Here is a 16665-nt window from a genome sequence, read left to right on the forward strand (position 1 = left end):
TGGGTGTTTCAGGCCCGCGACATTTTTACCTTCCTCCAGGCCGGGATGGCGAGTGGGATGGTGGCAGGGGGAGGACAGGAGTCCGCAGGATCCCAGAGAGGCTGTGGGGGACCCACGGGGGGGGGGGGTGGGAGCTGCCGCCCTGGGGAGGCTCTGACAGGTCTCTGCCTCGCTGGCTGCCGGAGTTGGAAAGGATGGGGAGAAGGAGGCAGGAGGAGGGAGGACCCCAGGCTTCACCCTCGTTTCATCACTGTGCAGCTCTTAAGAGATGATTTAGGGGTAAAGCTGTTGACAAGTGAGTGGGGTTCCTCCTGGCGGGGTGCTCCGGCTCGGGGAGTTTGGGCCCAGCCTGCATAAATGCCGAGCAGCCGCAGCGGCAGCCGGAGCCAAAGGAAACCGTGGGATGTGCCACAAAATGCCCAGGATTCAGCCCATCCGCGCCTTTGATGCGGGACTGAACATCAGTGGCCGTTTTTTGGACAATATGGTCCTTGATCTCAGGCCCTCGCGTGGAGTGGAACTGGTGGAGCCGTGATTAGCGGTTGCTGCTTTGCTGGGATGTTGCTCCAGCTCCGAGCATCAGAGCAGAGCTTGGGGAGGGGTGGTGGGGGGACTGGAGGGAGGGGGGGATTAGTACTTGTGTGCTCAGTGCAGGGTTTGGATAGACTTGTAAGCGTGGCTCCGAGCCACGCAATCAGCCGTTGGGAGCAATAAGAGGGTGGACTTTGGTGCCCGTTCCCGGAGCGGTGCTGCCTTCTGTGGAACGGGGCCAAGGGGCTGTGGGAATCACAGGGAGCAAAGGCTTGTTCAAGCAGTTGCTTAAATTTTCAGCACTTTTTAACCTCCCTCTCATTAGTTGGTTGTTTTTTTTTTTTTAAATTGGAGGGGGGGGAATGGCTGAATTCTGTAGGATTTTGCATGCCACTGTCCTCCGAGAGCTTTCCAGTCATGCATTAAGCAGCGTGACTAACGCCTCTCTCATGTGGTTCAGTCTCTCTCGCACTCTCCCCGTAGGGAGAATTGTGTGTGCAGAGGAATAGTTGTTTTGGGAGGGGTTTTTATTTTTAAGTGCTCTGTGCTCTGCCAGCAGGTCGGAAAAAGGTGCCTGGCACCGGAGAAGAAAGTGTGGGATGGTCCTTAGATCCCATGGGAAAATAGCCCGGTGCCTTGGACTGGCCCCTGGGAAGCCTCTGTCTCCTGCACAGACGTGCTTTTCCCCGGTGGTGGAGGCTTCCGCCTCCTCCTCCTCCTCACGCCCAGCTCTGGGCTCTCACGTCTGCGCTGTGTCATTCGCACCCCTAGGCGCCAAGCAGGATTCCTTACCCCGGCGAACCCGGGGCCCCTCAATCCCGCCGGCAATCCCTTGCGGGGCGATGGTCCCACTGGGGTTCCCAGCCTCTTTTTTCCTCCAGCCTCTCTGCTTTGGAGGTTTCCTTCACCTGCAGGAACGGGGCTTGAGTTTAGGCTCCAGCCCTTTTATTGGAGCAGAAAGCATGGGTGCTGGGCACCCTTGGGTGACTCCCTTCCTCCTCCAGGCTGGCACAGGGCTCCTGGCATTGCCAGCTGCCGGGGCCCTCCCTCCCAGCCCAGTCAGGGCCATGTGAGGCATCGCCCGGGGTTGGGACTTTCACCTTTACCTGCGATCTTCCACCTCACATCAAGGCTTAGTCAGGACGGCGCTACGTCATCAGCAGACACGGCTCAGCCTAGTGCAAACAGGCTTGTGCAAACAGTCCGGCGGCGGCCACGGGTGCCTCTTCCGGCCGGGATATCCTTCAGGAGCACCTTCCCAGGGGCTGCACCTCTTCCCCTTCTCCCTGTCCGTGCCGCACAGCCATTTCCAAAGGGAGCGCAGGGCAACGGGGTGATGAGGCTCAGTGCGGGTTCGGACACCCCGTGAAAGCAGGTGGATGAGTGGGGTAGGGGGGGGGTCCAGTGTGAGCGCACACACATGCTGAGGGCAGACACACGCGTGACCCAGCACACACCGGCGGTGCAAGTACCCCCGCACGGGGTGACATCACACAGATGCACACCCGGTGGCGGTGAACAGGGGCATGCGCACACGCTCCCCCCCTGCGCAGGCACACGCGTTGCTCGGTGCACACACACGTGCGCTCCAGGCAGGAAGGAAAACTCGTGTCTGATGCACAGGCTGTCCCGGCGCCGGCACAGATGTGCTCCTGACAGTGCGCGCACATGTGTGCACACGTACGCTTTTTCCGGTGCTCTGGGCAGGTGCACACACACGGTGCACAGACGGATACATGCACACTCAGTGCCAACACGTGTGTGTGTGCATTGCTGGGCTTTGCCTGTATTGATACAGAGGCGCGTCGTGTTTCTGCTCAGCTTCTTACCTCCTCCATCCTCAGCCCTGTGCAGGGATGGAAGAAGTTGTGTTTGACTCTTCCTTTCCCCCTGGGGACATACATCTCAGCGGTATCCACACACAGCGCCGCTCTGTGTGTCCTCAGCAAGGTGGAAATACCTCTTCTTGGCATGAAGGGTGCTTGCAGGACAGGGGAGCAGAGTCAAGCCAGGCTTCAGGACCATAGTTTCCGTCTCCAGAAACAAGAGATGTAATTTCACCTGTGGAGAGACGAGCTCCTCTCTCCATGCCACTAATGAGGCACTCGTCTATGAGGGAGTGGGAGGGGTGGTGGGACTGGGAACTGCTGGCTTGTGGGAAGTACTAGGGTGGACAGTGCAGGATGCTCCGCTTGTTGAGGATCTGTACAATGCTGGGGGAACTGGGAATTAGGCACCATGGATGGTGGAGGAGCACTCACCCATCCCACCGGCTGGGTGCAGAGTATGGAGACAGGGAGCAATGGGAGTGGCGAGAGAAGGTTGCTGCTGTGGGTCTGTGACAGATGCTTGTGCCTGGTGATTTTAGGGCACCCAGCCACTGGGCTTGCTGGGTGCCGATGAGCTGGGCTGCTCCCCTTCACGCTCACGGCTCAGCAGAAGATGCGTGGGTGCGCCTGGACCCTGGGGGAAGAAGGTGCGTTCCCAGAACGGAAAGACATCAAGGCTTAGTCAAGACGGCGCTACGTCATCAGCAGACACGGCTCAGCCTAGTGCAAACAGGCTTGTGCAAACAGTCCGGCGGCGGCCACGGGTGCCTCTTCCGGCCGGGATATCCTTCAGGAGCACCTTCCCAGGGGCTGCACCTCTTCCCCTTCTCCCTGTCCGTGCCGCACAGCCATTTCCAAAGGGAGCGCAGGGCAACGGGGTGATGAGGCTCAGTGCGGGTTCGGACACCCCGTGAAAGCAGGTGGATGAGTGGGGTAGGGGGGGGGTCCAGTGTGAGCGCACACACATGCTGAGGGCAGACACACGCGTGACCCAGCACACACAGGTGGTGCAAGTACCCCCGCACGGGGTGACATCACACAGATGCACACCCGGTGGCGGTGAACAGGGGCATGCGCACACGCTCCCCCCCTGCGCAGGCACACGCGTTGCTCGGTGCACACACACGTGCGCTCCAGGCAGGAAGGAAAACTCGTGTCTGATGCACAGGCTGTCCCGGCGCCGGCACAGATGTGCTCCTGACAGTGCGCGCACATGTGTGCACACGTACGCTTTTTCCGGTGCTCTGGGCAGGTGCACACACACGGTGCACAGACGGATACATGCACACTCAGTGCCAACACGTGTGTGTGTGCATTGCTGGGCTTTGCCTGTATTGATACAGAGGCGCGTCGTGTTTCTGCTCAGCTTCTTACCTCCTCCATCCTCAGCCCTGTGCAGGGATGGAAGAAGTTGTGTTTGACTCTTCCTTTCCCCCTGGGGACATACATCTCAGCGGTATCCACACACAGCGCCGCTCTGTGTGTCCTCAGCAAGGTGGAAATACCTCTTCTTGGCATGAAGGGTGCTTGCAGGACAGGGGAGCAGAGTCAAGCCAGGCTTCAGGACCATAGTTTCCGTCTCCAGAAACAAGAGATGTAATTTCACCTGTGGAGAGACGAGCTCCTCTCTCCATGCCACTAATGAGGCACTCGTCTATGAGGGAGTGGGAGGGGTGGTGGGACTGGGAACTGCTGGCTTGTGGGAAGTACTAGGGTGGACAGTGCAGGATGCTCCGCTTGTTGAGGATCTGTACAATGCTGGGGGAACTGGGAATTAGGCACCATGGATGGTGGAGGAGCACTCACCCATCCCACCGGCTGGGTGCAGAGTATGGAGACAGGGAGCAATGGGAGTGGCGAGAGAAGGTTGCTGCTGTGGGTCTGTGACAGATGCTTGTGCCTGGTGATTTTAGGGCACCCAGCCACTGGGCTTGCTGGGTGCCGATGAGCTGGGCTGCTCCCCTTCACGCTCACGGCTCAGCAGAAGATGCGTGGGTGCGCCTGGACCCTGGGGGAAGAAGGTGCGTTCCCAGAACGGAAAGCGGGAGACAGGAAAGCTGGTGGCCAGGCACAGCACCAGGCAGGGGCGTGGGGACAGGGCACAGAAGGGGACAGTCTCTACGGGGCTGGCGATGTGCCTGGCACTGCCTCTGCAGTGGTGTGCATACTGGGAGGAGGTTTCCAGTGGTGGGGTGCCTGCGGTGCAGCGGGTGCAGTGTGTGTCTCTGCAAGGCAGGGGGGGGCAGTACTTCTGCCACTGCCTCTGCAGCAGCTGGGGGGGGGACATTGGCACCGGGCGGGCAGGGCACGCAGGGGCAGCGTGAGGGGCACCCAGTGCATGCGTGCAGTGTCCCAGTCTGGAGTGGGAGGGAATGGGAAGGAGCAGTGTGTCTGCAGTGAGCGAAGGGAAACAGGATTTGCTGGCGCAGGGTGTGGGGTTGCCTAGTGACTGCGCAGCAGAGGGGAGATGCTGTGCCACCCATCGCAGCGCGCTGGGGCTGTGCAGTGCCGCTGCTCCCTGGGGAGGGGGGGGCACTGCCCCACGGGGTACATCTGCGCTGCAGCGCAGGGTGGGCAGTGAGTCTGTGCCCCTCTGATACAGGGGTGGGCAGTGCCCCTCTTCCTGAGAGAGGCGCAAGTGGGTGGCAGTGCCCCACGTGCAGTGCAGGATGGATGATGCTCCTGCATCCCTGCAGTGCCGGATGGGTGGTGCCTGCGCGTCTCGCAGTGCGAGGCTGGCAGTGCTGCTGTGACGGCAGTGCAGAGAGGGCAGTGCTGCTCTATCCCTGCCATGGCAGTGTCCCATGTCCCTGCAGTGACGGATGGGCTGTATTCCTGCAGTGCAGGCAGTGCCCTGGATCCCTGTGGTGACAGATGGGAGGTAGCTCTGACTCCTGGCAGTGCCCCATGTCCCTGCAGTGCTGGTTGGGTGGCAGCCCTCCCTCCCTGCCGAGCAGGCAGGGCCCCTGCCCTCCTTTTGGTGCTCCTGTTTCTGCAGGGCTGGCAGACGCATGCAGTGCCTCTGCGTCCCCGCCGTGCGTGGCAGGCAGTGCCCCTGTAGTGCGTGGCACACAATGCTCCTGTGTTTCCGTGGTGAGCTGTCTCTGAGCCTGGCTGGCTCCCATCGGGTTGCTGGCAGCAGACTGTGCAGTCCGCCCTGTTAGTGTGCCTCCTTGGGTCTAATTACAGTTTGCGTGGTGACAAAGAGGGTGGACAGTGGCAGGAGTGGCTTCCTGCAAGTGACAGGCTGAGGTTTCAATGACTGGGTTGCTCACTCGAGCAGGGCGTTGCAGGAACTTTGCAAGCCGGGACCGGTCTTCCCGGGCACTTGCTTGCGGTAGCTGCCAGGAGAGCAAGGCTGGGGCCGGCTCTGCCAGGGGAGCTCCTGAAACCCCTTCGCTTTGGGGGGCTGCTTTGGGACCATACGCGCTCCCGCTTGGCACAGGGGATGCGCCCAAAAGGATACCCCAGGGGAGTGGACTGCGGCAAAGAGGTCCCCGGGGCCTGGAACTGCCTAACCTCCGGTGTCTGTGTCTCCTTCCAGCTCCCCTACAGCGCAGGATGAAACCGCTGGCATCCTGCCTGGGCCTGTGGCTCTTCTTCCAGTTCCCTGCCCTGGTCTCTGGGACACGTGTGGTCTACAAAGTGCAGGAGGAACAACCCCCCAACACCCTCATAGGGAGCCTGGCCTCTGACTACGGCTTCCCAGATGTGGGACATCTCTACAAGCTGGAAGTGGGGGCCCCATACCTACGTGTGGATGGCAAGACTGGGGACATCTACACCACAGAGACCTCCATTGACCGGGAGAGCTTGCGTGACTGCCAGCACCTCCTGCCTGGAGAGCCCTGCTACCTGGAGTTCGAAGTGTCCATCACTGACCTGATCCTGAACAGCAGCCCTCGCCTGCTCGAGGGGCAGATAGAGGTGCTCGATATCAATGACAACACCCCCAACTTTGCCTCACCTGTTCTCACCCTGTCCATCCCCGAAAACACCAACATCGGGACACTTTTCCCCATCCCCCTGGCCATGGACCGGGACTCAGGCCCCAATGGTGTTGCCTCCTATGAGCTGACGGCTGGTCCTGAAGCCCAGGAGCTCTTTGGGCTGCAGGTGGCGGAGGATCAGGACGAGAAGCAGCCACAGCTGATTGTCATGGGGAACCTGGACCGGGAGCAGTGGGACTCCTATGACCTGACGATCAAGGTGCAGGATGGAGGCAACCCACCGCGGGCGAGCAGCGCCCTGCTTCGCATCACCATCCTGGACATGAACGACAACGCACCCAAGTTTGAGAAGGCCCTGTATGAGGCAGAGCTCTCTGAAAACAGCCCCATGGGGCACTCTGTCCTCCAGGTGAGTGCGAGGGCTTCTGGCTTGTCTGGCTGCAGCAGGGATGACTCGGGGAGCATTTATACAGCCGCTTGCTGCCACAGTGCTTCAAGGGAGGAGAGAGCCTAGAAGGGCTGTGAGCCCACGGTGTTACATGGGGCAGGCGGGTGGGCAGGTCCCTGGGATGTCACATCTGCTAAAATGAGGTTGGAAAGGATGCGCAGGAAGGTGGAGCCAGAGCGGGGGTTGCAGGACATGAATGAGGGGCAGCAGCAGTGCTGGCGGGTGTGCGGGAGCAAAGGCCTCCGGGCTATGGGGAGGGCTGGGACCCGAGGTCCATGGGGGAGCCTGGCTTCATGCCAGACCGGTCTCAATGCTGCCCGCAGACAAGACATAGACCCTTTCATAAGTTGCATTCCCTTGGCCGCTCCATGGAAACTCAGGCTCTCACAGGAGATGGGGGTCAGACAGCATCCCTGCTGCCCATCTATGGGGGGCTGCCCATGACTCCCGGGTGCTTTGCTGTCTGCAGGGTCCAGGGGCTCTGCCTCATCTCAGGCAGTGGCGCAAAGTGGCCCAGAGAGCCCAAGGGGATGGATCTCGGTGGATTTGGCTTGGAGGGGGCATTGAGATGATAGTAGCCGACATCTGTTTATCTGCAGCTGCCATCTTAATAAGCGGAGCGCGGCCAGCTCTCATCTGCTTGCTAATTCTGATGTGAATTTTTTAAGAATTCATTTTTCACTGTTAAGAGAATGGAAGTTGGAAGCAGATAAGGGAGCTGCACGGCCGGGAGGAGAATGGGCTGAGACGCCGCCGCTGCTGCCATTGCTCAGCTTTTATCTTTCAGGGGGAAAATGACTTCCGCCTTTTTTGTGAGTGGAGGTAAAAGGTGGAATTTACATTTAACAACTTTCGTTCTCCATCCAAATCTGCTGAGCAAGATAACAGCAGAGCAGCAAATGGTGCAGAGAAGAGGCAGCTCGGAGAGCCGATTAGGGAGGCAAATGTTAGACAAACCTCATCTTCTTTAGAAAGCAAATAATAGGCGTAGAGGCAGGTTTATGCGAATGCAGAGCTCCTGACGGGCGGGCAGGGATGGCTGATGCCGTGCAGAGCTTAGGCAGCCCCCGATCTCCACTTGGCTGCATCCCTGAATGCCGGAATGGAGCTGCTGTGGCTCCGCACATCCTCCCTTCCCCTCCTCCTCATCCTCACCTCGGCCAGGCAGCTGCTCGAGCCCCTCTTTGAGGAGGGTTTTGCAGAGCCAGTGCAGCCAGAACCGTCCCTCCACGCTGCTGCCTGGCTTGTGGCGGCAAGGGTTGGCAAGGGTTCCCAGAGGATTCCCTGCGTGCTGCAGCTGGCCAGGAGGGGAGCGCGACTGACCGGCCCAGCCGGTTTCACTGGAAGAGCAAGGAAAAGCCTCCGTGCTGGAGGGCCGCTCCCAGCTGCTCTGCCGGTCCCAGGCTCTTTGCCCCATAGTTCTTGGCCCCAGAAGAGGAAATCCTGGTTTTCCCCCCCAAGCCGTCCCCAGAGGAGGCCATGGCAGGCAGCATGGCTTTTTGCAGAGGGGCTCATGCCACCTTGCCCTCCTGCTCACCATTTCTCCCTCCCTCCCGCAGGTGAAAGCCAACGACTCAGACCAGGGTGCCAATGCCGAAATTGACTATTCCTTCCATCAAGCCTCAGACATGGTGCGCCGGCTGCTGCGCCTGGACCGCACCACGGGGCTCATCACCGTACAGGGGCCCATCGACCGTGAGGACGTCAACATCCTCAAGTTCTCTGTCATGGCCAAGGACAAGGGGGCCAACCCCAAGAGCGCCCGCACCCAGGTGGTGGTCACCATCAAGGACATGAACGACAATGCACCTTCCATAGAGATCCGGGGCATCGGACTCGTCACCCACCAGGATGGCATGGCAAACATCTCGGAGGACGTGCCAGTAGAGACAGCAGTAGCTCTGGTGCAGGTGTCCGACCGAGATGAGGGTGAAAATGCCGTGGTGACCTGTGTGGTGGCTGGTGATGTCCCGTTCCAGCTGCGGCAGGCTAGTGAAACGGGGAGTGACAGCAAGAAGAAATACTTCCTACAGACCACCACACCGCTAGACTATGAGTCGGTGAAGGAGTACACCATTGAGATTGTGGCAGTGGACTCGGGGAACCCACCCCTCTCCAGCACCAACTCTTTGAAGGTGCAGGTTGTTGACGTGAATGACAATGCACCTGTCTTCAGCCAGAGTTTCACTGAGGTGGCCTTCCCCGAAAACAATGAGCCTGACGACCTGGTGATGGAGGTAAGCGCCAGCGATGCTGACAGTGGCTCAAACGCCAAGCTGGTTTACTCCCTGGTGACGGACCCCTCTTCCAAGGGTGCCTTCACCATTGACCCTGACTCTGGGGAGATCCGGGTGAAGGCAGTGCTGGACCGAGAACAGCGGGAGCGCTATGAGTTCTTGGTGGTGGCGGCAGACAAGGGCAGCCCCAGCCTCAAGGGCACAGCATCTGTGGCCATCAACGTCATGGACAGGAATGACAACGACCCCAAGTTCATGCTGAGCGGCTACAACTTCTCAGTGATGGAGAACATGCCGCCCCTCAGCCCTGTGGGCATGGTGACAGTGATCGATGCTGACAAAGGAGAAAACGCCCGCATCCAGCTGTCGGTGGAGCAAGACAACGGAGATTTTGTCATCCAGAATGGCACTGGCACCATCCTCTCCAGCATCTCTTTTGACCGGGAGCAGCAGAGCACGTACACTTTCCGACTCAAGGCAGTGGATGGCGGGGATCCTCCCAGGTCTGCCTACGTGGGGGTGACCATCAATGTCTTGGATGAGAATGATAATGCCCCCTTCATCACTTCACCCTCCAATGCCACCTACAAACACATCCTGCCCCACACCAGCCCTGGCCAGCAGGTGAGCAAGGTTAAGGCGGAGGACATTGACTCTGGAGTCAACGCGGAGCTGACCTACAGCATCACAGGAGGCAACCCCTTCGAGCTCTTCCAGATCTCCCCGCACAGTGGAGACATCACCCTGGAGAAGGAGATCCTGCGCAAGCACCATGGCCTACACCGCTTGGTAGTGCGCGTCAACGACAAGGGCAAGCCCTCACGGCACGGCACGGCGCTGGTGCACTTCTACGTCAACGAGACCCTGGCCAATCGCACGCTGCTGGACACGCTGGTGGGGCACAGCCTGGACACACCGCTTGACATAGACATCGCTGGAGACCCTGAATATGAGCGCAGCAAGCAGCGAAGCAACATCCTCTTCGGAGTCATCGCTGGCATCGTGGCCGTCACTCTGGTCATTGTGCTGGTCGTCCTGGTGCGCTACTGCCGGCAGCGGGAGGCCAAGAGCGGCTACCAGGCAGGCAAGAAGGAGACCAAGGACCTGTATGCACCCAAGCAGGCCAGCAAGAGCGGTAAGAGCAAGAGCAAGGTGAAGAAGAGCAAGTCCCCGAAGCCACCCAAGCCCACGGAGGATGAGGAGGAGACGGGGCTGCAGAAATCGCTCAAGTTCAACCTCATGAATGACTCTGTCAGTGACAGCCCCCGCATCCACCTGCCTCTCAACTACCCGCCAGGCAGCCCAGACCTGGGTCGCCACTACCGCTCCAACTCACCGCTGCCCTCCATCCAGCTGCAGCCTCAGTCGCCCTCTGCCTCCAAGAAGCACCAAGTGGTGCAGGACCTGCCGGCCACCAACACCTTTGTTGGCACCGGGGACAACAACTCGACAGGCTCCGAGCAGTACTCGGACTACAGCTACCGCACCAATCCCCAGAAATACACCAACAAGCAGGTAGGAGAGCTCATCCTGAGGCCGGCAGCGGCCCCCGCCCTGCACCGGGGAGCCATCTGGACAGAGGTGTGGGAGTGAGCGTGGACTGGCCCCCAGCTCTGCATGCGTGGCCTGGGGGGCTGGACTGTCGGAACCCTTATCAGAGCGCCCGGGGCTGGGTCCTGGTGGTGCTGCCTGGGTGACCGTGATGCGAACGGTGCTGCGTGCATGTGCCTCTGCATGTGGAGCTCCGGGGAGGGAATGCCACCCGCCTGGGTCCCCTTTGGGGACCGTCTCTAAGAGCACAGAGGAGGGCAATATTCACCCTCCCATCCATCCCTCCGCTTGGGCTGACTCGTGAGGAGGAAAAACTGGTCCTGCTCCACTGGGTAGCCAGTTTCCAGCCCTGCCCATGTCCAGGGAGCAGCGAGGAAGGTGCTAGCCTTGCTGTTGCCAGCCCGGCTCTGCTAGTGTGGCTGCACCTTTCACCATCCCTGCGCAAAGCCGCCCAAAAGGGAGTTTTGCACCCGCTGTGGCTGCCCAGGCAGGTGGGGCTGGGTGGAGGAGCAAAGCTCTGCCTTTTTCCCAGGCTCAGGCTCGGGCTTCCCCCAGGCTTGGGCCCTCTGCCATAGCCAGCGCGGTGAAAACCGGGCTTCCCTTAGCGTGAGCATCGGGCCCGGAGCTACGGCTCTGCGGGAGCCACGCTGCAGCCGCTGCGGAGGAGGAGAGTGGTTTCCCAGTGGCACGGGTCCGGCCGTGTGCCGGGGCTGGGGCTGAGGCTCGTGCTCGGGGCTGGAGGAGCAGGGGGGTCTCTGCTGCGTGCTGCGGTCGGGTCACTGCTCTTGGTCTAACCGGGGGTTTCTGCTGCGTGCGGGGCAGGGCAGAAGTAGGTCTTGGCTGCGGACTGGGAAGGGCTGCTCGCTGGTGTGCACTGGAGCTTGGAGCTGTCCCAGGAGGTCGTGGGGTGAGCCTGGAGCTTGCAGGACCCTCTTTCCTCATGCTGTCTGGCCAGTTAGCTTGCACCACGTTTCTGCTTTGGCGCCTGTCGGGTCTATCCTTAAATAGCTAGGGAGGGAGAGGGGGGATGAGTGCCTGCAGCTTTGCCTTCTTCCTGAGGCCCCATGGGTGAGGATCACCCACCCCCCCACCATGCTGTACCCTCTGTGCCCTATGGAGACCCCTGCTCCCCTTCTTTGTACCCCAGTGAGCGGCAGGCTGGGCTGCTGCCGTGGGGCTGAGCTCAGTTGCCCTGTTGGATTTGACTTAATAAAGTTTTCTATTTTTGACCAGTTGTGCCTTATTTTCCCTGCTGCCCCCTTAGATGCTCTTGCTCCCAGCAATTTCCCAAGCGTATTTTCCACGTTCTCAGTCACCGGACCACCCACGTCCTGCAGGGCCCAGAAGTGATGCTAGTAGGCTAAGCCATCTCCACAAGTCCTCCACTGTGCCCTAGCATGGGCAGTCCAGAGGCCTCATGGTATCAACCCCCCCTCCCCAGATTGACATCTCCCACTCTCCAGTCACTGCCTGGCCCTCTAAGGAGACCGCTTCCTCCAGGACATGGTTCACAACACATGCATGTACATACACACACACGTACATGTGTGCCATGGAGCAGCCAGCTCAGCTTTCTTCCACCCCGACATCTCCCTGCATAACTTCTCCTGGTTCATCCCCATGTCCTTTTGAGACCCACCCATGTCCCACAGCCAGCGCGTGGAGGAGCAGATCCCTGCCGCGCGGTGCCTGGTTAGCATGACCCAAATCCTGCCAGCGAGGGCTGGAAGACGCCTGCCTCTCGCCCTCCGCAGTGCTGGAATGAGGACGCACATGGTTGCAGGTGGAGCCTGGGTGCGTCAGCAGCGCTGGGGGGGAAGCACCCAAAGCAGGGTGCTCCCCCCACCACGGGATGCAATGGGCACCCTTGAAGCAAAGGAGAGGTCATCCCAGGCTTGCTGGCAGTGGTGGGGCTGTGGGAGGGTGATGGAGCCAGGCAGCCACGCTCCCCGTAAAGATGGCTCTGCCCCTCCTGGCGGGCAGGTTGGGGGCAATGCTGCTGCCATGGGGCTTGCTCAGGGTCTTCTCTCCAGCAGGGTGGAGAGAGGATGGATGGTGGTAGGCAGGAGCAGCGCAGTACCCCTTCCCCAGGCCCTAGATGGGGCCATCCTACACCCACCCTCCCTCCAGCCAAGTATCACATCTCAGGGACCCCTTCCCTGGCCACCCCTTCCTCTTTCTCATGGTTTTTCTTTCAAACTGGGGCAGACATCCCTACACCCGTCACACCAGCTTCACCTCTTCCCCAGGGACTCCAACTGGCCACACCAGGCTGCTGGAGGAGAGGAGCTCTGACGCTGGGAGAGATTAGATCATCCGGGGAAACCAGTGGTTCTGGCTTTGGTGGTTTCAGCCCTGTGCCAGCCTTGGCTCTCACAGCCTCCTAGTTTGTTTTGCTAACAGCATAAGGTTTTATCTTGAACCGTCCAGGAAGTGTCTGGGCCTCCTAGGCAGGCAGGGCTGGGACCTGCGGGGAGATGCGATGGCTGCAGAGGAAGAAAGGAGACACCACCAACCACCTAAATAACTAGTCCCTGCAGGGCTGGGCAGGGCAGTCTGGGGGCTTGGCTCAGCGGTACTATCTGCTTCCCTTTGGGAACTTTCTGAGAGAAGTTTCCCTTCCTTCCTTGTCCTCAGCAGCTCTTTGATGAACCTGGGGCAAGAACACAACCGCTCAGATCCTGGCGTGGGGAGCATCTCTCGTTTTCTTTTGCTCCACCCTTCGGGGGCTTTTTTATACCAGGGGTGGGGGCTATGCTACATCCTTTCCCAGCTGCACAAAGCCAAGACTGCCCTGGGTCCTTACAGCCCCCAACCATCTCTACCATCTGAGAAGCTGGCTGGAGTGGTGTTAACTTCAGCGCGCTACTGCGAGCTCAGCAGAGGCGCCTGCACCTGCCTGCAGGCTCAGGAGCACGGCGCAGTATTAATTACTCTCTGCAGAGGGGGGAGCGGGGCTAGACTAATAGCATAACTATAATGGACAGAGTGAAATTATTTTGCTTTAGAATTTAGCTTACAGTCTCCATAAATTGCGGGTTTTGGTGTTGGCAGATGTCTGGGAAAGTCTCCTACTGTCCTGGGTCAGTGGATTTTTCTCAAGGTCGTTCACGTGGAATGAGCTGATAAACGGATCCAGAAATGAGCTGCAGATGGAGCTGAGGGTTCATGGGGGACCTGCCCTGTTTCCTCCCCACCCCCTGCCCCACCCCCCTCCCCGTTTTGGGAAGACATTGTGCTGGGGGGCAGTTCCCAGGCTCTCCAAATCAGATCCCACTCTCGGGATCGATTGCACTTGGTTCCGATTTGGCTCTGGCGTGCAGAGATGGAATGAAGGAGTGTGTCAGTGAGGTCCTGGGGGCTGCGGTGTGGGGGCTGAGCCCTCGCTGTGCTGGGCAGAGTGGCTGGGCCCTGCAAAACAACTATGAATGCCCAGCAGCTTGTGAGCATCAACGGGGTGCTCGTGGGACCTTGGGGGAGCACAAGAAGTGGGGTGAGGAACGGGTCGTACATGGTGCTGGCTTCTGGGGAGTTGGTGAGGATTCTGAGAGCCCCATAAGCAAGGCAGGATTGTGCGGTGGCTCCTGGCCGGTCTGTTCCAGGGGGGCTTTATGGCAGGGAGGGCTGCCCTGGGAGATCACCATGTGGCATTTGGGACCTCAAAATGAAGAGCTTCAGCCACAGGAGGTGAGCAACCCCGTAGTATAGCCTGGCCTGTACAGCCAGAGATGCTGTGGGTGTGCGCAGGCTGTGCTGCAGAGGGAGGTGACGGCAGGGTGTACTCAGCCTGCACTCCACGTGTGGGAGGTGGCAGTGGGGTGCTCACAGCCTGCATCCCACGGAGGGGTGGCAGGGGTGTGTGCGCGGTCTCTGTGGCAGAGCGACGTGTACAGGCTGTGCGGAGCTTGCATCCTGTATCTCCTCTGGGAGGAGGTGGCACAAGGAGGGGTACAACCCTTGTCCCCTGAGGAGGTGGCAGCGGTGTGCGTGCAGCCTGTACTGCAGTGGGAGGAGGCACAGGCGGGTACAGAGCCAGTACCACAGGGAGAAGTGGCACAGGGTTACATGGAGTGGTGGCAGTGGGCTGTACACAGCCCATACGCGGCCGGAGGTGACAGTGGTGTGTTCATAGCGTGCGGCCTTGGGCAGGTGACAACTCCTCTGTAAGCAGCACATCTGCAAGGAGGCAGTGGTGCTTACTTCCCTGTCCCATCAAGGAGAGCATCGGATCTCTCCTTCCTGAGAGTCGCTGGCCCCACCAGCCCTTGGGACCTTGTCCTTTGCTCCCCTGAAGGCTCGCCCAACCTGTGCTACCTGCCCAGGTCTCCTCACATTGTGATGGGTTGCCTGGGTGGCTCCCAGCTCTGGCCAGTTCCCCTCTTCCCACTGTGCTGAGCCAGATGCTGCTCATTCCTCCCTGCTCTCCTCTTCCTCTCGCTTCTCAGACCCCCAGGTTCTCCCCTGCCTGACGTCCTTGGAGCCAGTGTTGGTCTGTGGTGAACACAGGCTTCCCTAGCTTGGATCTGGGGCCTCCACCTTTTCCCTCCCCTCTTTTCTTTCACAATTGTATCTGCTCTTCTCCATCCCTCTCTCCTGATCTCTCCCTCTGCTCTGGTCAGGCAGTGACCTCCCCCTTCCCGGTGGCTTTCCCCTCCCCATCAGTCTCTCCTGACCGGCTGTCTGCTGGCTCCGGTACAGAGGGATGCTGAGCCCTCCGCAGCGCAGGGCTGAGTCCCCGGCTGGCTCCGAGAGCCGAGCTGTGCATCCTCTGTGCGATGAAAGCGCTGGCTGTGTGGGCAGCCGCCTGGTCCAAGCCGCCCTGATTGATATTCCCAGCACTGCTCTGCCCGCTCGGCCGGGCTCTCAGCTGCAGTGCTGTTCCCTGTGCTCAGACCAGCCTGGAGTGGGGCCCAGCCCTGCAGCCTGCTTAAACGGTCACCCAAATCCTGGGGCAAAACCTGATGCTGTGACAGGGAGTGTCCCTGGGGGCTTCGTGGTCCCTCTGCTGAGAAAGCAGCCGTGGATGGGGTGAAGGGCAGAGGGTGGGATGGAGCTGAAGAGGGTGGAGGGTGGGGTGCTCCCGGGTGAGGACGGAGGTGGGATGTTCTGGGACGGGATGGAGAGGAGGCTGGGGTAATGAGAGGGTGCGTGATGTAGGGCAGGATGGGGTGGGGTGTTGCAGGGGAGAGGGAGGGCTAAAGGATGTGTTGAGCAAAGGGGCACAGAGCAGCTCTGTCCCTGGGAACTGTGTCAGCTCAGGGTGAGGAGGGCAGCTCCAGGAGGGTGTGGGGCAGCAGCAAAGAGGTGGGTGCTGCGTGTTTGTGTCCCTAGAGCTGGTGTACACCAGGGACTCCCAGTGCCGGTCGTGTGCAAGAGCTGTGCAGCTGTGCATAGGCTGACTCGTGTGGGGCTGTGCTGTGGTGGGTTGCAAAGAGCGGGAGCTCCCTTTCATGGTTTGTGGGGTCTCGGACATTCAGCCCCTGCAGTACCCTGCCAAATCTCTCATTTGGTGGCATGTTCTTTTGAACGCTGCCCCTGGAGCTGAGCCCTGTGTCAAGCCCAAAGCATCTTACTCCCCCTCCACCCTCCATCCCCACGCATACCTGTTGTGTCAGAGCACCTGCCCGTGAAACCCCAGGCACAGCCCATCTCCACGGGCTCCTATGTACTGTCCTGCAAGCTGCAGTTACACAACCCAAGGGAGAAACCAAGATGGTCAATGGAGATTACTCCAAAAGGGACTCTGCCCACAGTCCCCTGCTTCTTCAGTGCCCCAGGAAGCACATGGTCTGCTCGGCTAAGGCAGGGAAGGATTGACCATGGGCGAGGAGGAACCTGGCTGCAGGGGCATAGGCCACATCTAGCACCTTGGCCCCCCTCTTCTTGTTGTCTCTGATGCTAGCTGCAGCGTCCATCAGTCCGCTCCAGATGAAGCTCGGTCTTGGTTTCACGTCTGACAGCCAGGGTCACCTGTGACTCAGACCCACTCATCCTCCCCCAAGTAGGTCTCCTGTTAACCTTGTTTTCTCGCTGACTTTCTGGACTTTTCTGCAGGTCTCACTCTGCACCCTTGAGGACCTGCTTTCCATATCCCACTGGTAGTATAGGTTTCTTTCCCT

The 16665-nt window shown here is 59.9% G+C and overlaps 1 protein-coding gene across 1 annotated transcript in view; it reads left to right on the plus strand.

The window, feature by feature from the left end:
- The window catches only part of PCDH1 (protocadherin 1), a 131560-nt gene that overhangs the window by 78264 nt on the left and 36631 nt on the right, over nt 1-16665 (plus strand). Inside the window, exons 2-3 of the mRNA XM_009880745.1 lie at nt 5905-6719; nt 8318-10510. Of these exons, the coding sequence (XP_009879047.1) occupies nt 5905-6719; nt 8318-10510 (3008 nt within the window). The remainder of the gene's footprint in view (nt 1-5904; nt 6720-8317; nt 10511-16665) is intronic.

The sequence above is a fragment of the Charadrius vociferus genome, unplaced genomic scaffold (assembly GCF_000708025.1).
Source record: "Charadrius vociferus isolate BGI_N301 unplaced genomic scaffold, ASM70802v2 scaffold822, whole genome shotgun sequence".
Lineage (NCBI taxonomy): Eukaryota > Metazoa > Chordata > Aves > Charadriiformes > Charadriidae > Charadrius > Charadrius vociferus.